This window comes from Otolemur garnettii, unplaced genomic scaffold (assembly GCF_000181295.1).
Source record: "Otolemur garnettii isolate 467f Iridium unplaced genomic scaffold, OtoGar3 scaffold00111, whole genome shotgun sequence".
In the NCBI taxonomy this organism is placed as follows: Eukaryota; Metazoa; Chordata; class Mammalia; order Primates; family Galagidae; genus Otolemur; species Otolemur garnettii.
The window spans coordinates 5854129-5868720 of NW_003852506.1; the positions used below are offsets into that span (position 1 = coordinate 5854129).

Sequence of the window (14592 nt, forward strand, 5' to 3'; positions counted from 1 at the left end):
GAGACAGAGTCTCACTTTTTTGTTGCCCTTGGTAGAGTGCCATGGCGTCACACAGCTCACAGAAACTTCCAACTCCTGGGCTTAAGCAATTCTCTTGCCTCAGCTTCCCGAATAGCTGGGATTACAGGCACCCACCACAACGCCCGGCTATTTTTTGGTTGCAGTTCAGCTGGGGCCGGGTTTGAACCTGCCACCCTCAGAATATGGGGCCTGCATCCTACTCACTGAGCCACAGAATATTTTCTCTTTCTTAAGACAGCTGGAGTTAGAGACAGTGTATAGTTAAAGTTGTCTATGAACAAATAATAAAACCTTGTATTTATACAGCATTTTAAAGTTGTAAGCCATCTTCACATAAATTATTGGTGTAATGCGGAGATAAATCCATCACTTCTTTCTCTAGCATACGCACACAAGCACACATACACCTTGCTGAGTAAATACTTAGAAAACCAACCACATTGAGCTATGAAACGCCAACCCACATAAAAAATGAAAGCTTTCTTGTGATCTGAAGTACCTGCCACACTTGTAAATTAAACATCCCCCAAGCTTCTTAAAACTGGTAATTTGCTGGCAAACAAAAATCAAAAAGATTGATTTTCTGTCAAGCAATATTAGCATCCCAGAGCTAAACATTAGCAAGAATCTCCATCCATTGCTCATGTTGAATGAACGAACAGTTCTCACACTCCCATGCTCTTATTTTATCTGCTAACTAATGAAAACATATCCAGAAAAGAAGTTGCTGAAGGCAATGACAGTTTACACGTACAGCACGGAATGCAGAAAACTACACACCTTCCCGGTTGAGGTAGTGATTCAGTGCTAAAGAAACAGTATCAGGAAGTTTTCTTTGTAAATGACTGTTAACCGTTGCTGTCTCTCAGATATCTGCAATATGCCTCTCAAAACTTCGTCAGTTATTCTTTGCGAATCAAGTCAGATAATTTTACAGAGTCATGTAGATCTTTTACTTATTTTTATTGGTAGAATGACACCGTTATAGAAATCACAATATCATGTATATGTTTAGGTATTGTTTGATTCTTATATTCCATTATTTTCTCTTGGGAGTTATAAATTCCTTTAAAATAGAAACAAAATATAAATTTTAAAATATGTTTAAACTTATATTTCGTGCCTACCAGCATAAGATTAATAGACGGCAGTTTACATGAATAAACTGTCCCAACCTTTCTGGAAGGGAATGTGGTTAGTACATCTAAAACAACTTAAAATATATCAATACCCTTTAGCCATAGCTGGTAATTCAACCACTAGACATCTGCTTTGAGAAATTAAACTAAGATGCATAGGGAAAATATAAAAACCTGAGGTAAGTACTATAAGATGACTTAAAATAGCCAAAAATGAGGAGCAGTTTGAATGTTTAATATTATAGGGATGGTTAAATAAACGTGATACCCATGGGATGGTCTCCCCTGTAGACACTAAAAATAGACTTTTGAAGAACTAGTAATGATTGGGGGGAAAGGCATGCTATCGGGTTAAATGAAGAAAAACATTGTATCAAACTGATACATACACTGATTCTTATTCTCCAAAAAAAAAAAAATGTATCAAACTGATACATATACTGATTCTTATTCTCCAAAACATTAATAAATATTACCTCAAGGTAATGGGACTTTTCTCCTTACTTGCATTTTGAGTATTCTACATTCTCTCAATGAGTACATATAACCTTAAAATGAGAGAAATAAATATATGCTATAAATAAATTTTAAGTACATAATGGGGCTTTCATTAGGCTGTCAGCTGGCTGGTGCTCAAGTAGAAAGAGACCTGCCTTTGAGCGGGAGCCCCTGAGCGCTGATTGATTGATCTCCCCCAGTGTAAAGTGGCTGTGCCCCACTCTACTGTCTCTGAAAGAGTGGGTTGCACCAAACGCCTTCTAAGATCCCTTTAAAGCAATGCTAGTCTATTAGTCAATAATGAATTAGATATCAGCACTACTTATGAACATTCTTTTGCAATATTTTAATAGCCTGAAACTCCTTTCTGAGTTTGGGGAAGACAGGAGCTAACATACTTTGTAGGTACCCAGTGGATCTTTCCTTTGATTTCTGTAACACATTGATATTTTAATTGCCACCTGCCATGTTACAAAACTTAAATAATATGACATTCATTTGGCAAATGGCTTGTTGGTTAGCTAGCCAAGGAAGTGAGACTGGCAACTCATTTTTATTTGAGTGAGTTGGTCCTGTGATGTATTGCTAATCAGTTCTACAATCTTAGTACCTCAGGATCTTAGTACCTCAGAGATGCTGGAAGTTGTAAAGTCTCCATCTTTGAAGAACATTCTCCTTAGTAAAGGATCACAAGAATAGAAAAGCAAGTATTCAATGTACTTAATACTAATATGAAACCCAATCAACAACTATGCAACTCACAGGAGAGAAAAACACAATTAAATTCAAAGGGGGAGGAAAAGGAGGGAAAGGGGAGAGGAGAGGAGAGGAGGAAGAGGAGAGGAAGGAAGGGGTTTGGTGTGCTCTCACCTAATGCCCACAATGTAAGGGTATACAGCACACTCCCTGGGTTAAGGGCTCAACTACAACCTGGAATCTACCTAACAAACACAAGCAATGTAACCTAATAGTTTGTACCCTCATATTAATCTGAAATCTTAAAATAAAAAAAAAAGAATAAGGGTGGTGCCTGTGGCTCAAAGGAGTAGGGCGCCAGCCGCATATACCGGAGGTGGTGGCAGGTTCCCGGCCAAAAAAAAAGAATATTGGACGTTGGACCAAGCATCTTTCCTCCATGTGCAAATGGGGAGTTTAGGAGATTTTTTAATGGTTAAATCAAAAAGTGGAATCATGAAAGAAACAATTAAATTCACAGAACTCTTTCTCTCACCCTGCCCTGTCCTCTCTCCCCATCCCCTTCTTGCCCTGGACAGCGTGTGACCAGCTGGCTCTCGGTGTGGCTGCTCTCTTTGGCCCTTCCCACAGCTCCTCGGTCAGTGCCGTGCAGTCCATCTGCAATGCTCTTGAAGTTCCACACATACAGACACGCTGGAAGCACCCCTCGGTGGACAACAAAGACTTATTTTACATCAACCTTTACCCAGATTACACGGCTATCAGCAGGGCGATCCTGGATCTGGTCCTCTATTACAACTGGAAAACAGTGACCGTGGTGTATGAAGACAGCACAGGTATGAGACTCGCACAAGACCTCACCTGGCTGGCTATGCTCTGAACCAAGGGAACTGAAGTGTTCAATGGCAGCAGACTGGTCTGATGGAGTGTGTGAAAATGCTGTCTTATATACAAATAAGCCTTATGAAGTCATTTAGGAATGCCATGGGCATCTAATCATATTTCTTTTGGTTCCTTGATCCTTTTTAATGATTCTTTTATCATCCAGCTTAGGGGGATTTGTTGAAAGAAATATTACCTTATTGATATATGTTGTGATCCAATCAGAATATACTAAAGATGTAATTTAATTTTTGCTCTCTTTATGAAGAATGTGACCACAATTGCAAATGACCGTGGAATACAATTCTAACGCCATAAGTAGATAAGTAAATGTCTAGAAAATTTCTAAAGGTTAACAAAGAGGGATTCAGGCAGAGATTGTACCAATACAGTGGAGCATGTCCTGGGAACAGGACTTTGAGCCCTGGTGATGAGTGCTTAACGCAGCTGTGTCGCTCCCCCTGCTCGGTGGAGGACTCAGGGTGAAAATGTGGCTGCCCACACCTGGCCCTCATGAGGCACTCTGTCTGGGTCTCCCCTGTGTAAAGCTGCTATAACTGGCACCTCCTGCTCTGCCTTCTACCGTATTTTGCCACATATATCACACCCTCCTGTGTATAGCTATAACCATATTTTTGGCCCAAACTTTCAGGAAAATGCCCCTTGAGAAAATGGCCAGCTCTCGGCTGGGAGAAACACTCCTGAGAGAGCTAACGCTGCCCTGGTAAACATGCAGATTGTACCACCCTCCTCCAAATGCCTGCTCTGGGAAGGCTGCCCCTTCCCTCTCTCCCAGGAGCCCACTGGGGGCTGTGGCCAACATGGACGCATTCATGGCTGGAAGGGTGGGAGCTTCTGAGGCTGCTCAGCCCATCAGCATCCAGACCGGTCGCTTAGGGCCTGTGTGGTGTTCCTGGGCTCCTCCATGCACCTGGGACTTGGGCCTCAGCCCTTATCTCACATGGCCTCACCTGCCTGCCTCACCAGCTCTGCCACTGTCCCCTCCCCTGACCGCACCAGAGGCTTGCTCTCACTGAATCCCGGATCCTCCCCGACTGGAACCCTGTGCACCCAGTGGGCCCAAGGAGGAGGGCTCAATAGCCCCAGGAGGCCTGCTGGGTGCCCTGCTCTCAGGCGGTACTACCCAGGTATAAAGTGCATCCTTATTTGGGGCAAAATAGTGCATATTATAAACAGCAAAATACACTAGTTTTCAGTATTTATCAGAGTTCAGCCTCCTTTCACTTAGGTTAAAGTCAGCCAGTGATTCTCCATTGTTCCTAAGAAAGTTCAAACCTTTCTAATTCGAAGCTCATCACCATCCAGCCATTTTCATCTTTACGAACCCAGAACGAGCCCCCTCCACTGCCTATACTCTCTCTCACAGGAGCTATGAAGAGCCCACCATTCTGAAATACCCCCCAGTTCTTCCTGGCTGTTTTCTGAGGCTGGGCCCTCCCTTTGGATAGTCCTCAGCACAGTCCTGGCGGTTCTGAACTCCCCATTCTCCAGGACCGTCCTCACACTCTGCCTCCCCCGAAAGCTCTCCGAAACCAACAGATCATTCACCAGCACTTTGCAAACAGAAGCATCCCATCACACGCTCTATTTCTGGTATCTGTTCACATGTCTGTGACTCTGGGAACTTCTCAGAATGGGACTGTTACCTTATTTATGTCTGCGATCTGCTATCACAGGCCCAGCACAGAGGAAAGTATTCAGTATTCCATGTGGAAGGAATAATACTCTTGACAGTCTGAAATTATTTTCTCCAAGGACTGACATCAGCTCCTTTCTTTGATTACAACTTTGGCAACAGAATTAATAAAACTACCAGTAAAAAATTAGTAAAGTGAGGCACTTTCAAACTTCAAATGCTATTTCATTTTTCACTGCCCTTCTCCCCAAGCACCAGCTCTTACTATTCCCGGGAGGACGAGCAGCGCATCTCCTCGGTTCCATTTCATATTGTCAGATAAAAGTGACTGGTATGATTAGAAATATGCATTTATGTATTTTCTTATGCCTCATCTCATTTTAGAAAGAAGTGAAGGTGGTAGGGGATTGGGTGTATAATTTATAAAGATATTCAGAACAGTCTTACTGGAAAGGATGAGCCACAGGCAGTTGCATATTTAGGGATTCAGTTGCTTGCTGGGAAGGAATGACACATTATCAAATGAACTCCACAAGCATACAGAGACAGCCGGGAGGTAAGAATATCATATTGTAAATACAAGTGTAGTCAGATCTTACGTGTTGCCTACCTTGGTTAAATAGAAATTTTCACGAGGTAATACAATCACACTATTATTTTTCCTTATGGTGTGCTGTCCGTGGTATAATCTTCTCTCACTACCATCTCCAGCAAAGTAGGATCATCTAAAGAAAAATCAATTAATAATCAATTAATAATATTGAAACATCTGGATTTAAGGAATAGTTCGACAAAAGATGTGGGCCCTGCAGATTTCAAATTGTATTCAGACCAAACACAATTAGCAGGTGAGGAAGAAGTTGATATCCTAAGTACCCTGTGGCGTCAGATAAGCCACACGTCTGGGAGGGCCATTTACCAAGCAGACACATCAAACCATCATTTCTACCATCTTTTACCCACAGCTGAAGTGTTCATTTCCTCCCTGTTAAATTCACTTGAGCTCAGTAAGTACTTGCTAAAATTGGAGATCCAAACTGATTTTGTGTGTCCTCTATTAATTTAGAGATGATTCATGTTAAAATGAATTTGCCCACAAAGACATTAAAAATGTAAATGAATAATCAATTAAGCCATTAAACTGGAACCCAGAGAGTAAACAGGTCAACTGAGATCAATAAAAGGAGAAAGCTTTTGACTTTGCATGGGCTTAATACTACTAGACTCAGGGCTCTCGGCTACGGTAATTACCACACCATAAAAAGAAGAAAACTTAGAAAACCTGCAGGAAAGGAAAGGACTTAGGTGGGCTCAGCACCTACTCCCTCCCCCCCCCATCAAAATTAAGTACCCATTAAAGAGACTTTATTGGGATTTGTTTAGGAGTTTGTTAAATAGCCTGAAGCCAGCACAGATGTCCTGGGATCAAATGGCCCATTACTCCCATAGAAGTCAATGGGAGCAGTGTGCATCCCTCTAAGGACAAAATCCAATTCACGAAATACTGGCAGGCAGAATTCTGTCCTCCAGAAGTTAAGATGCAGAAAGACTCCAGAGAACTCTTAGGAGTCAAGTTTCGTCTTGCCTCATCTCTTCTCTCTCTTTCCACAAGTCACTGACTTGTCTCTGATTCCCGTACTTGGAGGTGACCCTAGACAATGAGAAATTGCTGCCTCTTGGAAATCCCCTCTGCTTCATTAGACCCCTGGCAGAGGCCTGGCTTCTGTCCTTTCATGCTCATCAAAGAGAGCTGAGAAGCTGAACCCCAGATGCAGTGTGGGGTACATTCAGCGGTGTCAGCTTTCTCAAGGCCAATCTCAGCAAAATGTAGCCACAGCCACATCTGGGACCAGCAAACTTGTTTTTTGTAAAGAGCCAAACAATGTACAGCTTGGGCTTTGGGGCCACGTGCTCTTGGTTGCAAACTTCACTCTGCTGAAATAACAAGAAAGTAGCCACAAATGGGCGGTTCCTGATGCTCAGTGAGGGGGGCGCCGGTCCCATATACGGGAGGGTGGAGGGTTCGAACCCAGCCCCAGCCAAACTGCAACAAATAAAAGAAAGAAAGAAAGAAAAAGAAAGTAGCCACAGATGTTAGATAAATGTTCAACAAACCTTTATTTACAAAAACATATGCTGGGCCAGATTTAAACTTAAAAGGAGGCCTTAAAAAAGAAAAGAAAAAAAATACTGAACTAAGAGCTAAGTTGTAACTTTGCACACGTGTGAAGTAGGTTCACTCCGTATTCATAACTTCTTCTTTGGGTATCCAGGTCTCATGCTCTGCTTCTCTCCTCCTCACCTGTCCTTTCCAGCTTCCACATCGACTAATGTTAGTCCTTTGTCCTGTTGTCTCTGGGCTTTGTCCTGGGACATCCTGGTTCATTTCATAAACAGGTGTTGTGAAGCAGTGTGTTTCCTCACCCATCAGAAGGATCACAGCTGACACTCCTATAACAAAAAAACAAGTCAGCAACAGGAAAGCAAAACAATGTTATTTGATCCAAGTTTTATATGACATGGGTATTCAAAAATGAGTCCCCCCAAGAACTCAGGGGAATCTTTCTAATTCTATGCTTAGTTTCAGTGAAGAATGAATAGGCATGTAGAAATGGCATTTGAGATTTTCCAATCCCCTTTATTTCAAAGTACTCAGCACCCTAAAGGCCAATACTTGGGAGTATTATCTGAGCCCCTAACAGTGCTAATGGGTAATAAGTACTTAAAACGTTGCCACTTACCTTAAACTGATCACAGCACATTTTAAGATTGGCTTTCTTAAAAGGCAATAAAAGCATTGAACGTTGCACGCCAGGGAGGGTAGGATTTCAAAGTGTTTGCTTACACTTGGTTAAGCAATTATCCCTGCAGTCAGCACAAAGATCTGGTTCCAAATAAGCCAGTGCTAATCCAAATTTCATTGGCAAAACATGAAAAAAATGCACACCTTCTGTCTAGCTTTTTTTTTTTTTTTTTTGTGAATGAATAAGAAAAATCCACTTCATGGTTTTGTCTGAACCCCTGAGTTAATAGATAGATGATAGGTCAGATAGATAAACAATGATAGAATTATGGTAGATGAGAGAGAGAGAGATTCCCTTGTTTTATAAACATTGACTTCCAGACATTATTTTAAGCACTGGGGATAAACCACACACAAAAACATCTCTGACCTCAAGGAACCCATAGTCCATTTGTCTAATGAACAAAATATATGAGTAAATATTTAGCATAATAGATGATAATACATGTTATGATGAAAAATAAAGCAGCAAATGGCATTTGGAAAGCTGGAGGTGTAGATCGAGTTTGCAGTTTTAAGTAATGATACCAGCCCTCATTAAAAGATAACAGTTGAGTAACAATTGAGAGGATACAGATAAAACCATGTATGTAGATCAGTGGTTCTCAACCTTCCTAATGCCACAACCCTTTAATACAGTTCCTGTGGATCGTGATCCACAGGTTGAGAACCGCTGATGTGGATAACTGAGGGAGAACACTTCAGATTATCAATCAGAGGCAACAGCTCGTGCAAAGACTCTGAGCCAAAATAACCATCTCTTGGTGGACTATGTTGAACCCCACCATTCAAAGACTTCCATATCTTGAAGGATTTCTGTATGTAAATAGGTAAAAGAAGGAAAATATCTTAAATCATTATTATAGGTCTCCTTAAATATTTAGGCTAAAATTACAGTAGAACCTCTATAATTGACCACCTTCCTACATAGACCAACTTCCTAAGTAGACCTAATTTCCATAGATGAGACGTGCACCACATGTACGTATCAAGTACAGTACGCCTAGTTCCTTACGTTGACCACCTCTGTATGTTGGCAAGTTTGTTATGATCCCTTGGGTGGTCAACTTACAGAGGTTATACTGGGGAGACGTAAGCAAAAGAAGAAACAGGGTGCTTGAAATAAGAACTTACCTGTCCTACAGTGTAAACTGTGGATAGGCCTGCCTCCCCAAATCCACATCGCCCTTGTAGATATGTAGACACTGAGAACATCCATGTACAAAATACTTGAGTTAGGTCAAAACAACCTAACTGCTTAGGCTGCAAAGGAAAAAAAGAAGATAGGTGGCTACTGTCAACAAATGTCTGAAGCTCACTGAAGTGGGAGAAGATTTGGCTAAGTTTGGGGGCTTTCTTGGACACGAGGGGGTGAAGGATCGAGGGAAACAGCTTTCTTCCACCACTTGAGCTCTCTGAGGATGGAATGCATCTCTTCCTAAAGGATTTAGCTCTCTGATCCTGGAAGAGTTGAAGCCCAGGATCACATTAATGAGGATTCCTGCAGAGCCTGAGAGTTTGCCCTATTATGGGGACATAATAGTCGTAAAGGGTACATGTGATGATTTAGATACAGGCATACAGTGTGAATTAATGAAATAAGGGCAATTGGGATGCCCATCACCTCAGGCTTTTAGCATTTCCAATTCCACTCTTTTATTGATTTTAAAGTACACATACCCTAATTCATTGTTGATTCGAATCACTTTGTTGTGCTATCAAGTACTGTTCATTCTATCTAACTAGCTATATTTTGCACACATTAACCATCCTTGGTGTATACCCCTCTCTCTGCAAGCTTTTCCAGCCTCCAGTAAACACCATTCTGCTCTCTGTCTCCATGAGACCAATTGTTTTTAATATTTAGCCCCCAAACATGAGCAAGAATATGTGAGATTTGTCTTTCTGTACCTGGCTTGTTTCAGTAAACATAATATTCTCCAGTTCCATCCATGTTGTTGCAATTGGAAGAATTTCATTCTCTTTTTATGGCTATATATATAATATTCCATTGCATATATGTATTTCAATTTCTTTATTCATTCATCCACTGATGGGCATTCAGACTGATTCCAAACCTTGGCCGTGGTGAGTAGTGCTGCAGTGAATGTAGGAGAGGGAAGATATTTTCTCAATAGGCTGAATTTCCTTCTTTTGGATATAAACCTAAGAAATGGAATGTCACAGTTATATGGTAGTTCTACTTTTATTGTAGTTATTCATTTTAATAGTATTCCTAGGCAAGACCTATGTCAGTTCTAGCTTTAACTATTTGAGAAACCTCCGTACCCTTCTCCATAGTGGTTGTACTAATTTCCTTTCCCACCAACAGGGAATGAGGGTTCCCCTTTCTCTACATTCTTGCCAGCATTTCTCATTGCCTTCTTTTTCTTAAAAACCATTTTAACTGGAGTGAGATGACATCTCATTGAAGTTTTGATTTGCATTTCTCTCTTGGCTAATAATTTGAGCATTTTTCAGATACTTGTTGGTTGTTGGTTATTCATATGTCTTCTTTTTTTCTTTTTTCTTTTTTTTTTTTTTTGCAGTTTTTGAACCCGCCACCTCTGGCATATGGGGCCGGCGCCCTACTCCTTTGAGCCACAGGTGCCACCCTATTTGTATGTCTTCTTTTGAGAAATATCTTATTTACCTACTTTGCTCTCTTTTTAATTGAATTATTTGATTTTTTTCTATTGAGTTGTTGGAGCTTCCTATATATTCTAGTTATTAATACCTCATCAGATAGGTAGTTTGCAAATATTTTCTTTTATTCTATGGGTTGTCTCTTCATTTTGTTGATTATTTCCTTTGCTGTGCAGAAGCTTTTTAGCTTGATATGATCCCATGTGTCCAATATTGCTGGTAAATCAGTTTTTTAAGATCCAAATTGCCTTTGCACAGTTCCGTTTTGATGGAGCAAATGTTTCTTCACCTCCACTAATGCTGTCAGATTTTGTCATGCTACAAATATTTGTGAAGGACTCCCCATATACCAGACATTGCACTAAGATCTTGAAATATATTAATGATTAAAACTGATAGAAACCCCTGACTTCAAGGAATATAAGTTCTATGGGAATAAATAACAAACCATTTTTTCATTCTGTATAAAACGAATTATATTTTTAAAAGGTGGTAAGTGCTATGGAAAAAGGAAAAATAGAGCAGGAGGAGGGGACTCTGGAAGCCAGAATGTGATCTGCAGAGTTAAAGGTCATGTCACATTGCACAGATGAGGTTTGAGCTCAGACTTGAAGGAGCTGAGGAAGTGAGCCACCTGGCACCCGAGAGAAGATTCTAGCCTGAGACAACAGCTAGTGTGTAAGGTGTGAGTGTGCCTGGTACATCAGAGAAACAGCAAGGAGGCCAGTGTAGTTGGATCAGAATGAGAGGGGAAGGGAGATAGAAAAAGAAGGTCAGAGAGGAGGACCTTGTAGGTCAGGGAGGGCTTTGTAGACCACTGAGGAGCTTCTGATCTCCTGCAAGGGGAAACCATTAAACAGTGTGTGCAGAGAGGTGACAGGATCAGGTATGCATTCTACAACAGTCCCTCCTCATCCAAGGGAGATACGATCCAAGACCCCCAGTGGAGACTTAGGTGTATTCATACCTATGACAAAGTTTAATCTGGCATAGTAAGAGATTAGCAGGAGGAGATAGAGGTGATACAGTAGAGGAATGAGCTATGGGCAGGTTCTGCAAATATTCTGAATGTAGAGCTACATAAGTTCCTGAGCTTGCTCTCCACATGCCAGCTTTACCGGGCGTCCATGGCCTTCCTTTGTCTCTATTTGTGTGGTGACATTGGAGTGTGTTCTAATGATTAGTTAAGCATCATAGGGTCTTGGAGGAAAATGTCCAAATGTCATCATGGATGATTTCACCTGCGTGCATTTTATTTATCATTTGACTCTCTTACCATTTCTTATTAAATACCCAGCACTGCCTCTGGGTCTGCATGAAACATATTTTGATTTAAGAAACTCTGTTATCCGAGAAACTTAGAGGATCTCAGGTTCTAGAAACTTGCCTCATGAGATTAGCTTATTTAGTAGGGAAGAGAGGAAACATATTTCCTCCTACTGAAAACTCCTCTAAAATATCAAAGTTCTTCCCACTGTTTCAATTATGTCATATATCAAGGAAACATACTGTGTTCCTTACCCATGAGACGAGCACCATATATTAAGTTTATTTTTAAATGGTGCATATGAACAGGAAGACCATGTTCCAGTCTTAGAAAATATTTATGCCGTGGCATTGGTGAGGCAGGTTATAGTTTAATTTATGCCTTCAGGTTCAAGTATAAAAAATAAATCCAAAATAATAATAATATAAAAACAGTAATAATATCCTGAGCCAGATATTAGGAGAGAGGAAAAGAAGAGAGGGTTCAGAGATGACTCTAAAGTTTTGTTCTGAGTTAAAGTATGGAGCTACCATCACCTGAAAGGAAGAAGGTCATAGTGGAACTAGTCTGGGAGGATGAGAGTGGCATCAAGACTTTACCCAAGAATGTGTTCAATTTGAGTTTCAGACATCTGCTAAACATCCAAATACAGATGAGAGTCTGGAGGTCAGTAAGGTGGTCTGGGCTCGAGATACAAATTTGAGAGTTCTTAGCATATGGATGGAGCTGCATGCTTCTTACATCAAGGAAATCAGTTCCAAACAGATGCAGCTCGCCCTGGATTCACAGCACATGCCTGTGGGAGCCTTGTTTGTCTGTTCATCTACATTCACCTAAAGTTATTTCCCTCAACACTTTACATTCACAAGATTTCTAAAATTCAGCCTATGATAAGGAGTCATCCTTATCATCACTTAGTCATCACTTCACGTTAGTCATCACTTCAAACAGGGTCTTCAAGCTTTACAGTGGGGATTAGTTTAAAATGAGATCCACATGCCTGAGAATGTCAGTCATTGAAAGAAACAATAAACTCTGAAGGCAAATACGTTTGAAATGAAAACTGCTAGCTGGGCATGTGGCGGGCGGGCACCAGTAGTCCCAGCTGTTTGGGAGGCTGAGGCAAGAGAACTGCTTAAGCCCAAGAGTTTGAGGTTGCTGTGAGCTGTGATGCCACTGCACTCTACTGAGGGCAAGAAAGTGAGACTCTGTCTCAAAAATAAATAAATAAATAAATAATCTTAAAAAAGAGTAAAATGAAAATCTCAAAAAGTAACAGTAACTGACCTCTGATGTACTGCGTGTCTCACACTTTTCAAAATACTTTAGAGGATTAACTAATTTCATGTGCTCAGCCTTCCTGCGAATATACGAAATGGCTGCTTTTGGAGCTATATGAAAATAGTCACTTAATTATTTATAGCTGTTACATTTCCTTCCCTCTTCCCAAAGAAAACAGAAAGAGTATGTTGTCCAGAGCCAAGAATCTTCATAGAAGCCTGCAATTCTAACTAAAGAAAACTGACATTTGGGCGTGGATAACCACGCTGACATGGAAGATATTCTGTACACAGTTACTACTGAATAAAACAATAACCAGATCTCTTCACCTTCCCCGGTCACCACTCCCCGCTACTCAGCATGTTATTTCAACTACTGTGCTGGCCGCGACGCTTCTGCTCTTGTCTTTCCACAGCTTCTGCTGAAGTAGCAGAGGGATGGGAAGTCCTTGGCGCTCAGCACCAACAAAACAATGAATTACAGTTCCTTCCCCCCACCCCACTCTTTCCTACTTTTCGAATTCTCCCAACTCTTGTACCTTGACTAGAATTTATTCATATTTTCAGAATTCTGCTTAGGAAGTCAATCTTTAGATATGGCATGCCACATGTATTATTTTCTTCAATTTTTTAGTTATTATATATACATAATAGTTATATATCTTCCTAGGATATAGGTGATATTTTGATACAGGCATATAATGTGAATTAATCAAATCAGGGTAATTGGGGTATCCATCACCTCATAGTGCCTCCCGAATAGCCGGGACGACAGGCACCTGCCACAACACCCGGCTATTTACAGAGACAGGGTCTCGCACTTGTTCAGGCTGGTCTGCAACCTGTGAGCTCAGGCGATCCACCCACCTCTGCCACCGGGCCCGGCCCCACCTCAGAGTTTTAACATTTCTTTGTGTTAGGAACATTCTAATTCCACTCTTTCAGTTATTTTTAGGTTTTTACTACTGTTGATAGTAACCAGAATTTAGGACCAGATATCCTGGTGGAGCTGACTGCAACACAGTTAATTTCAAATTTTTGACTAGATTTTTCTTTGAGGTCCTTCACCATCAAGGAACATAATTTTTCTTTTGCAAAGACTCCATCTAGCCATTTTGTTGCACTTTTGAAAAACTCAAATGTATGAAAGTCTGACTTAAAAGTACTCCATTTCCCCAGGTAATTTACTCACCCATCTCCATTTCTTAGTTCTGATTTTTCCTGTCCTCTAGGGATGCCCAATTTATGCACAGATCCCCGTAAAAATCCTATTAGATTTGGGTATATTAATATACCAACACGTTAGTGAAATGCCATTTTGTATGTTTCTAATTTCATATGAAGAAGAAATTAACATTTAAAGGGTGCCACCTGATCTTTGCGTCCCAGTGGCTTATTATACCCGTTTTTATACCGTCAAACCCACTGCTGTGGTCTAACAATCGGGGAATTGGATTAAGACTCAAGAAAACATAGGTACTTTTCTTTTGAACTGAGACTCATTAAATACAACTAAAGCTGTCCAGACATGGATTGGACTGCAATGTAAGGTAGAGAATTTTTCACGCTGAGAGGTGTTCAGCAGCGGCTGTGTAGAAGAGATTCCTACATCAAGTAGGGCCCTGACCTTAAGGTTTCTTCCAATTCCTGGCACTTGTGACCCATTTTCAGGGCTGATCCAAACAATTAACCTCCCTGTGCCT

The 14592-nt window shown here is 40.9% G+C and overlaps 1 protein-coding gene across 1 annotated transcript in view; it reads left to right on the plus strand.

Annotated features, from left to right (window-relative positions):
* The window catches only part of GRIK1 (glutamate ionotropic receptor kainate type subunit 1), a 380233-nt gene that overhangs the window by 228535 nt on the left and 137106 nt on the right, over positions 1 to 14592 (plus strand). The window contains exon 3 of the mRNA XM_023517450.1: positions 2933 to 3190. Coding sequence (XP_023373218.1) covers positions 2933 to 3190 — 258 coding nt within the window. The remainder of the gene's footprint in view (positions 1 to 2932; positions 3191 to 14592) is intronic.